General features: G+C 33.1%; 2 protein-coding genes and 1 long non-coding RNA gene across 3 annotated transcripts; 2 read left to right on the top strand and 1 right to left on the bottom strand.

The window, feature by feature from the left end:
* The first annotated feature begins 9,354 nt into the window (after positions 1–9,354).
* LOC111899670 (myb family transcription factor EFM-like) lies at positions 9,355–11,446 on the top strand. The gene is made up of 4 exons (XM_042901132.2): positions 9,355–9,969; positions 10,066–10,387; positions 10,474–10,550; positions 10,644–11,446. The coding sequence occupies exons 2-4, from the start codon at positions 10,090–10,092 to the stop codon at positions 10,692–10,694; spliced, it is 426 nt and encodes a 141-aa protein (XP_042757066.1). The 5' UTR covers positions 9,355–9,969; positions 10,066–10,089; the 3' UTR covers positions 10,695–11,446.
* Positions 11,447–11,559: 113 nt separating this feature from the next.
* Positions 11,560–13,271, top strand: LOC111899669 (uncharacterized). The gene is made up of 5 exons (XM_023895525.2): positions 11,560–11,790; positions 11,983–12,166; positions 12,253–12,459; positions 12,585–12,776; positions 12,877–13,271. Exons 1-5 carry the CDS (start codon positions 11,708–11,710, stop codon positions 13,006–13,008), a joined length of 798 nt encoding a protein of 265 aa, XP_023751293.1. The 5' UTR covers positions 11,560–11,707; the 3' UTR covers positions 13,009–13,271.
* Positions 13,132–13,442, bottom strand: LOC128133277 (uncharacterized). The gene is made up of 2 exons (XR_008231682.1): positions 13,329–13,442; positions 13,132–13,291 (listed from the first exon to the last, which is right to left on the bottom strand). It is a non-coding gene; the product is annotated as an uncharacterized LOC128133277 (long non-coding RNA).
* Between the last annotated feature and the right edge of the window lie 1,279 nt (positions 13,443–14,721).

Raw genomic sequence — 14,721 nt, 5'->3', positions numbered from 1 at the left:
CAAAGATATTCGTCATAATTTACTAAAGGTTTAGTAAATATGATTATACTTACAAGATTAAGTGTAATTAGGAATTGATTAAAAATGTTTAAATCAATAGCAAAACGAATAAGAAGAATCAAGAAGGCAGAAAGATAAAAGTTTCTCCATTCTAAGAAGAAGGGAGAGTAGCTTTTATGCTTTATGATAGGTCTTAATGATTAAGAACCATATCTCAATTGATCCTCTAAGTGAGTCTTAGTATAATTGTATGTTTAAGAAGAGGAATCAAGGATTGAAGAAATGGTTAAATCAAGAAGTCTATCATACTTCGTTCCAATAACAAGTCTTAAAGTTAAGATTGTGACAATGAGTGAAAAGTATTAAAGGTTTATAACATTCATCAAATGTGGAAAGTTGTGATGTCTTGAATAAGACAAAGACCAACTTGGACCAATTTATGAAGTGTTTTGATAAAAGCTACACTAACTCTTGAATATTTGTTTGTCAAGAAATGTTTATTGACAAAAGAATCTTATATGTCAAGGAGTCAGTAGGAGTCTTAATGGTCTTGAAAGGTTTCAAGAACAAATCAAATAAACCTTATCTATCATCACTAGCACACGAGTTGAGGTTTACAACCTATCGTGTTGACATTATTTTGTTTCTATGTTGTTCCAATTGAGTTAATTATGCATGTGAGTTCTGTGAGTTCTCATTTTGAACGTATAAAAGGCAAGGCACCTTGATCAATGAAAGGTACATTGATAGGAAAAGGTGAGTTGCTTAACTACTTGGAAAACGTGGTGGGCAGCTGTGCTACCATAATGCAAGAAATCAAGATTAAGAAAGTTCGATCCATATGAGTTTGAATTTGTCGTAAACTTTGGTTTTAACAAATTCACATGGATAGGAACACATACACCGTTTAAAATCTAAGTGTCATAAGATTTCCTCCTTCATGAAAATGATTGTGAGGAAATGCTTTCACTAAGAAAGATTTTAAGAAGATAGTGATTGTAAAATTGCATTCTCGAATTCGATTATGGTTACGGTATCCCTTTCCATAATTTGAATTGTGAGGTTTGGCAATTAGTCTTAATTGTTTAGACACACATATAAACTATCGAAGGCAAAGGTGTATAAGTTCAAGAAGCCTTGATAAAAGATTATCAAAGCACTAAGTATTAGAAACATGGACTTAAGAAATTCAATAAGTATTGTCTTTCTGGAAGTTAAGATGTTTATGAATACATGTCGAAGCTAGTGGGAGCATAAGTGTTATGTTTTACAATAATCATCATGATAGTGGGAGCATAAATGTTATGATTGTATGATTATTAAGGCACATATTGCAAAGTTGGCAATATTAATTATAGAAAACAAGAGTTAAACCTTGCAAAGTAGTAAGGTTATAAAGTTGTTTTGCTATAATTAAGGGAGAGAATATTATGCTTCATTCAAAATCTAAAGGATTAGGTTGAGAAATGTTAATAAATTTAGTCAAAGGTACATAGTGAGTTCTTAAAATTTCAATTATGATTATGGCATTTCTCTTCACAATTCGAATTTTGAGAACATAGCAAATAAAACATTGTGCGTCATGTCCAATACGCTTTGGGTAGAGGATCGATTGCAAATGCTTTAATGTTTGACCATTCTAAAATTTTCCAAATGTCTAGTGCATTTAGAGGGAAAAAGGACTAGAATTGGTTTTGACTAAAAATAATTAAACAACTATCAAAGGACAATCCAAAGTTCGACGAGGATTGGTTGTTTGTGAGTAGTTGGAAGCATGGTATTGAATGGACCATATCGACCTTATTATGAATAGAAAAGATTCTATTAAGAATAAGTTGTCATATGGAAAATATGGAAGCGTGTCTATATTGGGAAGTAAATATTGAAAATCTATGACTAGATTAGAAACTTTTATGCAAAAGGATGTTCAAAGGAATGTGCTTTGAGTGAGAGACATCATATCTAAGGAATTGTCTTGTAACAATATCCGTTAGAGAACTTTGTAATATCATTGGCAATAGTCCTTGTGACTTTGGTGCAGTGACATTACGAAAGGATCGTTGCATAAAGTGTTAGAATCTAGTATATTCTATAAGTAACAAGAATTTGATATTCTTACACTCAAGAAAATGGATTTGGAGTTGTAAAATGAGAATGATTGGAAATGTGTTCAATTTGTCTATTTCACAAAAGTAAGAACCATAGGTGAACATTGTGTGCATGCTAAGAGCATGGAACAAGTGTAATAAATCAAGTAAGAAGTTGATTACCCGAAACGACAAATAATGAGTAATCGGTATGGTGATTAATAAAACGAGTTTCATTTATACTCAAAGGTTTGAGGCCATATGGGATTAGTATTATTCTTGTGTTTCACCTTGCATGTTTTGACTTCCAAAATAATTGAGTTTATTAAAAATAATCGAATTATTCGAATGGGCCACAGTCGTTCATATGTTGGAAGTAGATATGAATGAAGACTGTCATGAATTGGTGTGTGGATTGTCTAGAAAAGTATTAGACATAAGCAAATGTTTGCTGCAACGTTCATGAGTGCTTACGAATATGATTTGAGTGATTAGTGAGACGATAACATCTTATATTCTTGAAACCGAGATGTGTGAGTTGTATCTTGCGAATCGGCTGCACATTGATAATATGTAAACGCACTAGTAACTTGGTGTTATAAAACATATTATTGTATGTAATTTGGTGAGTAAGTGCAAGCGAGCATTGTATCAAAGTTTATCCGTTCCTTTTATCCAAAGTAGGATAAAAGCGATATCTTTGGGCCCCTCGATGGTTTAGTGATGACATATGTAAATGCTCGGCCGGGCTAGGGCTAATTTGATTTGTTCAATTAGTCTGTCGTCATAAATCAGAAATCGAGAAGTAGTACAAAGAGAATGATTAGAAATCATATCTCATATGATATCTAGAATGGAGGAATATATGATCCCTTATTTAAGGACACGCGTATCTGATATGATCAGAGTTGACAGCGGCTTTGGAAAGCTATGATTGCAGATCGGGATCTGATGTCATACACAGAATAGTTGTTAGACTTATCCAAGTGGGAGACTATTGGATTAGTGTCTAAGTCCATAACTATTTTGGTATGTACTTGACCCGATGGTGCATGGTCCTTTTGGGTTGCCTTCACCAAAGCAACTTTATTGGAGAAATATATATAGAGAGAGGATAATATGATTTATTAATATGTTATAAGAATAATATATTAAAGGAGAAATCATATTTGTTTAATTAATATTGGTCAATAATTAATTAAGAACTAATTTTGTGATCAAATGTAATTAATTAAACTAGAGGGGCTGAATTGTAATTATATGATAGTTAAAAAATAAGGCAAGGATTATCTTAAATATAGGGTGAACGAATTTGAGGAGATAATGCCTTAGAATTCGACTAGGATAAGGGTTTCTAAGACTTATCTTATGGTTGCTTGGTGGGCAAGCAACTAGATAAGGATAAGGACTAAAACCCTAATCTTTACACCTATATAAACCCCCTGAGGCTCGTGAATTCGTCTAAGCCTTCCCAAGAAGTCCTAAGGACGAATTCCTACCTCTCTCCTCTCTCTTTATACCTTCTCCACTTGCACTTGGTGTTTGTAAGCCATCAGAGGAGTGACACTTGTGACTCTAAGCATTCCAAAGTCAATTCAAGGTGGAATTGGGATTGTTATTGCTACATAACAATCAAGGTAACATCTTAAACCTAATTATATGTTAATATTGATTTCCATATGCTAGAATTAGGGTTTATAGTCTTGGATTCAAAGCATGTACAATAGAGAAACCTAGATCCAAGCATTAGGGTTTGTATGAGCACATAGGATGTCTTATGACCAAAACCCATCAGAAAGGGACTTCCTGGACACAAGAAGAGCACAGGTATTTAATTGGTTTTAATCTTTTTGGAATCTCTCGGGATTCATTGATTCTTGAGTTCTTGCTAGCATCGTTTGTGCTTTTATGATAAGTATTCAGTTATTCACATGGGTTTTGAATCTTTACTTGAATTAATTAGATTTATGAAAGATACATGCATGAGTTCTATTTACATTTAATCAAATAGTATTGGTATCAACAAAAGAAAAGAGTACATAATTTGACTTTTACATAGTCAAATGTGTCTTTCCTTGAAATTGCATCAGTGTGGTATCAGATAATTAATTTCAGTTAATTATGAATTATAATTTCAATTGCATTACTTTAATTCATTTAGTTGGAATAGTTTGACCTAAAACTTAAACTTCTACATCATGATTTATTCAAGTCATGTGATTACCTACTTCACTTAAACTATAGACCCATGACTTTGACATGTTCATAGGAATTTTCTGAAGGGATTGAAGTTGTACGGAAAAGGTGATTGGCGGAGCATATCAAGGAACTGCATGATCACAAGGACACCAACACAAGTAGCCAGCCATGCCCAGAAATATTTCCTCCGATAGAGTTCACTGAGAAAAGAAAGGAAGAGAGCAAGCATCCACGACATAACCACCACAATGGTGATGCAGCCACCGCTGCCCACTAGCGGCGAAGGTGGAGCAGTACACGGGTATGAATATCAATTCTAATTAAAAAAAATATATTTTGACGTCACTTGCTTTTTGGTATGGATATTTTCTTTTTCAAATCCATGAAATGTGGTAACTATATTGATCAAATGGTAGATAATGAGGTTTAATGGTGTGACAGGTACAAGGATAAAGGAAACGCACGAGATTATTGATTTTGTAGAAAAACATAGTATCAACAACACTTGAGGTCATTTCTATGCAAAAGCACACGATCACTACAATGGAGCATCCTAAGAAAGACAATGTCTGTTATCACTTTGTTATCGACACTGGTAATTTCATATCTTTTGACTCCAAAATCTAATTTGTCTGAGTTTGTATTATTGAATTTTCCAATGCGGGTTGGGTATCTGTCATGGGAGATGGAGTTCATATTGTTGGTGGGTTTTTTAAATACCATTTTCTTCTAAAGATGTTTGTTTATTTTATAATTAAAAAAGTAGCTCCTAGATGTGTTTTTTAAAGAAGTTCCTAGATGTGGTTACTTAAGGGTCAATTTACTTTGTACTTGACAACATATGTTTTATTAGAGTGATATGAATAGTAATGACTTTCAAAAGATTAGGTTGTTTCGTTTGTCCTTATTAATCATTCTTTTTGTATTAAAAATAATATCAATATTTTACTAAAAAAATGTAACCAGGTATAGATCTATAGAGACAAGAAGAACAGAAAAAGAGAATGAACATGATTTTTTTTTTATTATGCAAAAATAGCAACTAACTTCTGTAATTATTTGGATGCAACAGAAACAAAATTTAAAGCGTATTAAGGTAATAAGTTTCAACTGCAATCTTTTCTTGCTAAAATCACCACAAATTTTTTGGGTAAAACAAATATTAAGTTTCAACATTGCATTTCCATTTTATTAAATATTACCCAATTAAACATTACACAATTAATTTTTTCCTCATTAAGATAATGTACTTTAAAACTCTACCCAATTACACCATTCTACTTTGATATTCTCCTATTGCAATATGTTACTTTAAACCTTATATCCTTGACCTTCTATCTCTTTATTAGTGGTTGTCTATTAATATGTTCATAGGACCCATCATACTTTCATTCTTAATTCCTTTTAGAGCATTATACTATTAACAATTAGCCTAATTATAGCAGTGTAATCCAAATATGAACATAATTGTAAGAGATATTTTCAACTTATATGACAAGTCCTATGAATTTGCTAAATTCTTATATTCTTATTAGAACATTTTTAGGCATTTCTTGGGAATATCAGGTAAGTGGATTTCATGATTTTACATTGTATGGTTTGTACAATGTATCCCTCTGATTAAGGTTGTTGGTAGCAATAGAAGTTTCTGAGCAGCTGCAAATAGTAGAAAACTGACTCAAAGTCGAAAAGGTGCAATGTACTTTACTTTCAGACAAAAACAACACCTTCCACCATGATGACGGTTCTGCAATGGCGTCTGGTTAATTTATTTAATAAGCAGTTCCTTTAACAACCCGCTTGATTGCAATAATTTTTGTTTTCAGCTTTGTAATAGGTTAACTTACCTACACTCTCAAAAGATTGTACATAGAGATGTGAAGACTTAAAACATGCTTTTGGACTGATTGATGGCGAATTACACAGAATAGCAATGTACTTTACTATGGAAACTAATTCAAGCAATGTGCTTCATTATTTGTCTTACAAAAGGAACACCTTCCGCCACGCGCAACGCGCGTGAAACCCCTCTAGTTAAACATGAATTTTGTTCTTTTTACAAAGCAAACGTACACACACATAGAATGGTATCAGAGCCAAGGAAAGTTTTTGGGGTGGTTATATATGGTATATTTATTTCAAATTTATTTAATTTTGATTTAGTATCCTATAAGAAATTTATAAGTTTTAATAAGCATGATTCAGAGACAAGACCAGTGATTGGTTGGATTAGCGTAAAGCGCGCAGATAAGGTCATAAGTTGTAGTGCCGGACCACAATCATTGTCGGGACGATTCCCCTCTGTTCACCATTATTAAAACAAGTAAGTTTTCTTATAGAATTCTAAAGCAAAATTAATTAAATATGAGTAAATTTTCAGGCATACTATCCAAAAAATATATTCCTGGTAAAAATATCAACAATGAACAAGATAATGATGATAATAAAATAAATTATATTGAAGAAATCGTTAATAACATAGAACAAAGTTTGAATAATTGGACAATACCTAAAACTAATATTAATACAATATATAGAATAGGAACTTTTGATTATTTTTAAGGTTATTCTATTAAAATGACAGAACAAACTTTGTCTATTGGTCAAAACCAACAAAATTTACATTTGTTATCATCACGATCTATTCTAAAGCATAGAACGAAATATAAATTTTTACATGTCGGTTTAGTCCAAATTGCTATCAAGCCTCTATTTAGAATTGGAATAGATGCCCCTGTTCTCCTTGTTTTAAGAGACAAGAGACATAAAGATTTTCAAAATTCTATTTTAGCTATGGCAGAAACAAATATTGCTAACGGACCTATTTATTTCAATTGTTATCCAAATTTTTCTGTAGATTATTTGATAAAAATATTTTAGATACTTTGGTGTTAACTATAGAAACAAAAAAATTAGAATTTAAAGATGATACAAAGCCTTTAGCAATAATTTATCGTGTTTGTTACAAAACTATGACAACTACACTTGAACCAAAAACACGTTTATCAAGTCCTAGAAATGAAACAATTATTTTTGAAGCAAATACTAACCATACCAAAGTTCACACACCAAAAAGATTAAAATGGTCTGATATAACTCAATCATGTAATTGAAACTTACGAAATGTTATCGATCCAAAACCACTAGACTCTTCAAAACAAATCTCAAATATTATTGTAACACCCCAATTTTCATATATAGATTATATAACAAATAATCATTCCAACATCTCCCAAGATCAATTAGGAACTTACTTACATACTAAACTACAGCGCAAACAAAATAAAATAAAATAAAGTCTTTAACCGAAGAGCTTCGGGTGTTACGTCTTTGCGGAAATCCTTTGTCGTCTTGTTGATCAATCATTCTCCCTAGCCTTCTTACTACCACTTGTTAAATAGTTCCCTGGGTTGTGCACATTTAAAGTTTCTAAATGGATAAGCCTAGGGCCTAGTGAGTTCGTGTTGCACATATATGTCCATCAATTAAAAAAACAAAAGGTTTTATCATATAGTTTCAATAAATCATACAACACACATATCATGCAATGTCATAATTTAAGGGAACGATTAATTATCCAGAGAAAGAACCAATGGTCTGCTTCCCTTCCCACTTGACACAACCCTTCCGTTGTGCTCAAGCATTTAAATATCCACGGAAATGAGTAACGTCTCAATTTCCTATCTCCCGCCGGTCACACCACACCCGTTATGTTCCCGGCTATCATACACCCATGTCCTCATTAAACGTGTCATCATATGTTAGGAAAACAATTCTAAAAAACTTTCCACTTCTCCTCTACCGAGGATTCTTCCGACTCCTCTTCAGTCCACCCAATACACCGAAGGTTACATCAATCCTCATCAAATAAATCTTACTTGGTTCCTTCCTTACATACGACTTAGTGAATAAGTGACAACGTTAATCTTCCATAATTTGTACCGATCTTACACCTTCTTTGACTCTTGCTAATCCATGCGCATATATATCGTCCCCTTATTTTTTCATGACGAACACTACTAGTGCACCCCATGGTGATGTACTATGTCGAATAAAAACCTTATTAAGCAGATCTTGCAACTGTTATTAAACGAGAGATGACCCGTGCTAATTTTTGCAAATATAGACCAAACGTGCTTTTTGGTACTTACATGATGGACACCTATAAGAACCTATAACAATACTCATTTCAAAAAGGGATATTTTAAGCATACACCTACAAGAACCTATACAATACCTGTCATGTCAGCTTCACCACCAACCCACTAAACATTAGAAATTGTTACCACTTCACAAATTATTAATTTAGCCTTGTATATAAGTTGTCTATTAATATGCACATACATACTAATAAAAAACAAGTTCGTCAAATCTTTTCATAAATCTCGATATGGTTTAGACGCGAAATCTTTGCGTTCTTAAAATAACTTAACCTTGCATTTATTGTTTTGTTTAACGATTGGTTTGAAGAAAAACACGAAACCGATTTAATAGATCTCGATATGGTTTAGACACGAAATTTGATTTAATATATGGTTTAGATGCGATTTAATAAAAAAAAACAAGTTTGTCAAAATCGACCATTTACGTAATTTTGTCGATATAAAATTTGTTAACGTATGTTCATATTTAAAATATAAATGATTGAAATTGAAAATTATATATATATATATATATATATATATATATATATATATATATATATATATATATATATATATATATAAAAGGGACTATAAACATACAATTTCTTTTATATGATGGGTTTGGTCCAATTAAAATATAAAAGATTAAAGACAAAACTTCAAAAATGGTATCTGTGGTTTTAGAAAATATCAAGTTTAATCCTTAAGTTCAAAAAACCTCACAGATGATCCCTGTGGTTTCAAAACTTTTAACAAACAGTCCCTTAACCATATAAAAAGACTTATATGCCCTTTCTATTTCTTTTTAGAATTAATTTTACCTAATCCTATTTTAAAAAATAAAAAAAAAAACAAAATAAATAATTCATTGGGCCCCACCTCCTCTCTCTCTCTCTCAACATAAAAAACGCACATTTTCTTCTTCATTTGTTTAGGGATTTGGTGGAACGAACAAATCAGAAGCGATGAGAAGTTCCGATGGTGGTCATTCAAATCGCTAGGAGAGACAAAGTGGTCGATCTCCGGCGACCCTCTGAGGCTTTAACTTTCATCATCTCCGGTTGAGAGCTAAGGGAACAGGTCTTCGTCTTCGTCTGTTCGGAGAAGCTGAAATCACGAATGGAAGGTTGCGATCAGGAAGCTCCAATGGTGGAGTGTGGTTCTGCAGTAGTTAAGGGGATAATTTCGGATACTGCGGACAAACTGTTTGATAATCTGTTTTGGAAACGATTAACGCTAGTACAAATCAATTTATCTATTGCTTTCTACTTTCAGCAATCATTACATTGAAAGAGGAGACGATTGTTTTGAAGAAATCATCAAACCCTGAGCCAGTACTTGAAGAATTCATACCCCTTCAGAACACTAGTGGTGAAGATGCAAAACTCGAAATCATCAGTAAAGAAAAGTGCGGTGGAGACAAGAAGAATTGGTTGAGCACCACTCAGCTTTGGAACAATCCAAATCCAAATCCAAATCTAAACACAAATCAAACCTAAATTTGGAAACCAAAATCAATTCATCAAATTACCAAAAAGGTAAATTAAAAGGGTACATGATCGATCGTATACCATAAGCCGTTTCATAAGCAAATAACTGAAAGCATTATGAATTATTAATATGTGTGATCGCAGAGAACTGATGAAGAAGATGATGGAATGATCGGCGATCCATATCCCACAAAAGCATTTATCTCATATAAGGGAATTTGTGGGTTTACAGTGGTGGAGGAAGATAAGGAGGAATCACCGATTCCAGGGCTCTCTCTTATCACCCTTGGAATCAAGAATCCAGTGAGGGGAAACCTTTTACTTACAAAAACCATTTCCAATTCCAGATTGCTTCCTTGTTCTTCACCAAATGCTCAACAAACATCTAGAAAACAAAGAAGATGCTGGTCAACAGAGCTGCATAGACGATTTGTCAATGCCTTACAGCAACTCGGTGGTTCACAAGGTTAGCCCTCGAAAAATCTTCATCTTTTTTCCCTAATTTTTAACTGAAGTTTCAGCAATTTTAACTGAATTTTGAATCTTTTGCAGCTGCAACTCCTAAGCAGATTAGAGAGCTTATGCAAGTCGATGGGCTTACAAATGATGAAGTCAAAAGCCATTTGCAAGTGAGTTGATTTTTTTTTTAAATTCACATGATAAAGCTCTAAACTTTTTCGCAAATATTAAACTTTTTTTTATATTCTTTATGTGAACTGTAGAAATACAGACTTCATACACGAAGACTTCCACCATCCTCTAAATTTAGATGACGCCGTCGCTACATGAAAACTACAAAAGCACGTAATCATGATTACAAACACAGTCCTTATCCATCTATTACTCACACACAGGACATCTACAAAAAGTCAAAAAGTAATTGTGATAAATGACACCAACCTTCTCCCAGAAAATCCCACTATATCTATATAACAACCCACACCTGAAAACATACCCAACAAAATCAAATTAAATTAAGGAGAATGGAGACTAGAATCGCAACTATGATGAGATGATCCAAAAAGAAGAGGCTAGCTAGAAAGAAGATGCACTCTATCTATATATATCGTGACAACAATGCTACACCAAGAACAGGTGAGGATCGACAACCTTAACACAACCCACACCAACCAAGCTAGCTAGCAGCCGACCTTCGAATGAGATTGCAAACAATCAACAACCTCAACAGCGATCCCGACTCCACTTTCAAATCCTTCCTGCAATTCCTCCGACCTCCTCATGAAGGAAAACTTAAAGCAATACATCCAACTTACCGAGAAAACCATCACCATGTTCGTTCGAAGAAATGCTTCAAATTCTCCAAGATCAAAACATATAAACAAAACAAAAAAAAAAAAGGTGGAATGAAGCAGCTGTTCGTAATCTCTTTTCGTTCACCAACCGGTTATTTGTCTTTATTTTGCTATCTAAAAATGTTTGTTGTTTGTCTTTAGTCTGCTATGTAAAAATGTTTGTGTAAAGGTTCTAATTACGCTTGCTTCTATGTATTAAAAACTTTCGTGTATGTTTAATCTAATGCGACTGCTTCACCTAAATTGACGCCAAAACTCCATCAGACCCATGCGGAGACGTGTAATTTACTCAATAGTCAATGTTATATGTTAGTATTATATTCGTTTGGAAGAGGCGGGATACTTTAAAACTGGTTGACCAAGAGGCTCCGCCGCCGGTTGACAGCTGCGAATACCGCGAAACCAGATCCATGTCCTTATATAAAGTCTTTACTGATCACCCTTAAGTCTAGTGTTTTCATCCCAGCGACAAAATGTGTATATCAGTGTTTCTATGGAAAGCTCATCCACTCTACCCATTTCTTCTATTGCTCAATCGAGATGAATATCATATACGGTGAGTTAAATTTGAATTTCAACCCCATTTTTTGTTCATTTTGCAAAACAATTCAACCATTTACAGATTCAATTTTGTTCCAATATACTTGAACTTTGGCAGATGAGTTTTTCTTGCTAACTACTTATTATTATAATATGATATGATCGGAGATGAATACTTCTGACTAATTGCTTTGCTATATATGTAAAGACCAACAGAGCCACTAAATTGGTGGGAAGGTGGAAAAATATTGGGTGGCAGAGATGTGACAGCCGGCGGAACATGGTTGGCCTCTAGCAGAGAAGGAAAGGTGGCTTTTGTTACCAACGTTCGTGAATTGAACTCAATATCTGCTGCAAAGAGTAGAGGTGATCTCCCAGTTCGTTTTTTGCAGGTTGGTTTTTAACTTTACATCGCATGCCCACCAACTGTTTGTGTTTTTTCCTGTTGGTATGATTTTGGTAATTTTGATGATTATAGAGCAAGAAAAACGCCATGGAGTTTGCAGAAGAAATTGCCATGGAAGCAGATGAATACAATGGATTCAATTTGATAATTGCTGATCTTTTGTCCATGAATATGGTTTATGTAACCAATAGGCTGAAAGGAGATAAGTGCTATGTGACTTCAGTTTCACCTGGGGTCCATGTGTTATCAAATGCAAGTCTAGACACTCCATGGCCTAAGGTGAGCAACTACAGCTTCCTATTTTATGCAACAATATTGTGGCCTTAAAAAAGAAAAGTTGTTGCATAAAGGTTAATGTTTTCTTTTTTCTAATATGTATTGTATCTATCTAATTCTCTACTCAGGCTCAAAGATTGGAACATGGATTTAAAGATGTTTTGGATGAATATGGTGAAGGTGAAATTCCAGTTACTGATTTGATTGATAAACTGATGAGAAACACTGTAAAAGATGACATCAGCATGCTTCCAGGGATCTATGGTCCAGATTTTGAGTATGAGTTGAGTTCTGTATTTGTTAATCCAGCATCTCCAAAGGTAACAATTTTCCCAAATTTCTAATTTTGTTCCATTTTGTCAAAGATTTGAAGGTGCTGACGTGGCGTTGACATGGAAAAAATTATTGGGTGATATGCAGGACTATGGTACACGAAGTACCTCTGCATTGGCTGTAAAAGCAAGTGGTGAAGTATTCTTTTATGAAAGGCATCTTGAAAATGGGTTATGGAAAGAGAACACAGAAATATACATGATTGAGAAAATGAAGTGAGGGTTAATGTGTGAAGAAATATAAGTATGTTGCTGGTATGGATAAAGATATCTAGGTAGTAAGTACGTTGTTATGGGTAAAAAAATAAAAAGTAACACATGTTGCTATTTCTTGCAACTTGTCTTATTATTATTTTTTTTAATCTTATTTGGTATGAAAGTTATAGTGTGTGCCTTGAATAAAAAGAAATGATCAATTATAAGTTGATATGATGTATGTGATCTTATTTGTAAGAAATAATGAATTTTGAGAAGTTTGTTTTATGTACTCGATCAAATTTGTACTTAAGATGGTATCTGGTTATGTATAAGAAAGATAACGATAAAGGAAATAGATGCAAGTTTCGTTGCTTGATTGATTGTTATTTATATCCGCAAGTGTTTTTGTGTGTTTATTTAGTGTGTGTATTGGTGTGTGTGTGAGAGAGAGAGAGAAAAAGATGGGTATGTGGAGAGTTTTTTTTTTACCATAATGGTGTTTTTTAAAAACATATTTACCATATTGGTGTAGTTTTGAAAATATTTACCAATTAAAGGTTAAAGTATACAGAGTCAAAATTAGAACTCAAAAACATAATACACCCCGACGTCGCTACTATCTTCCTCAAGCGAGCCCGCCTCCACCTCATTGTCTTCTACGATTCTTGGCGACATTGTCTTCTTCGATTCCGGCGTCGGCGAGTCCGCCTCCGTCACAGCCGATGCCGACCGATCCTCTCCTCCAGAGCACACGCCGGCTGATTTTCTACAACATCATAGTAGCCGATTTCTAGATTCTTGTAAGTTATCGACTCTAATGCAAATCAGGACAAAGTGTGGGTTTTTTTTTTTCTTTCTTAAAGACACACGCACACACCTCGGATCGTGTTTAGAAGGAGGGAAGCAACAATTTTCTTCCTTACCTTCTTTCCTGATTTTTCCATCCCTTTTTTGAAAATCCTTGTTATGTCTAGAATTAATTTTATGAATTCATTATACCAAAACGAGTTTACCCGTTTTGATGTCTTCTAACTGTTTTATAAATGAAGCAGCTATTATCAATTGACAGTTTGAACAATTGATCCATGGATTGTTTACTCAAGTGTTGAATACAAGAGATCAAGATTATCCAAAAAAACTATGTATTCTTTAATAATAATTATTCAATTGATTGATTGATTATTTGTTTAAGTGTTGTAATTGCTGTATACTTGTATTTATAGGATAATTAGAGTTCTTTTTGGTTGAAGAACAAACGATTGTGAAGAAGGTATTTAATATCCAAAAAGCAGTAGAAAAATTGTTGGCTCTTGCTTTGATTACTTCTTTAGATTTTATTTTATTTTCTTTATTGTTTTTTGAATTCCATTTTTATTTTTATTGTTTTTGAGTTCTATTTTGGATTTGTTTTTATTGTTTTCATTTTAAAATTACCTTCTTATAAATTCATGTTTTGGATATTACTTGCATCGAAGATTAGTGTATTCAAAATGATTACTGTGTCTTTGAAAATAATTATAATTAGAAAACAAAAACAATAAAAAAAATTAATACATTTATCCATTTTGCTTAAAAACCCACAGATTAAAATTTTTGAAGATTCCTACCCAATATATTTTAAACCTCTATGATATAATAGCAATGATTGATGCAAGTGGTATTTGTTAGTAAATTTAGAACGCTGAGATTGTGATAAAGAAATGAGATATATTATTTGTAATTTTCTTTCATAAAA

Source organism: Lactuca sativa, chromosome 4 (genome assembly GCF_002870075.4).
Source record: "Lactuca sativa cultivar Salinas chromosome 4, Lsat_Salinas_v11, whole genome shotgun sequence".
NCBI lineage: Eukaryota > Viridiplantae > Streptophyta > Magnoliopsida > Asterales > Asteraceae > Lactuca > Lactuca sativa.
Note: the sequence above shows the minus strand (reverse complement) of the source record. Positions and strands in the feature narration are given on the sequence as shown.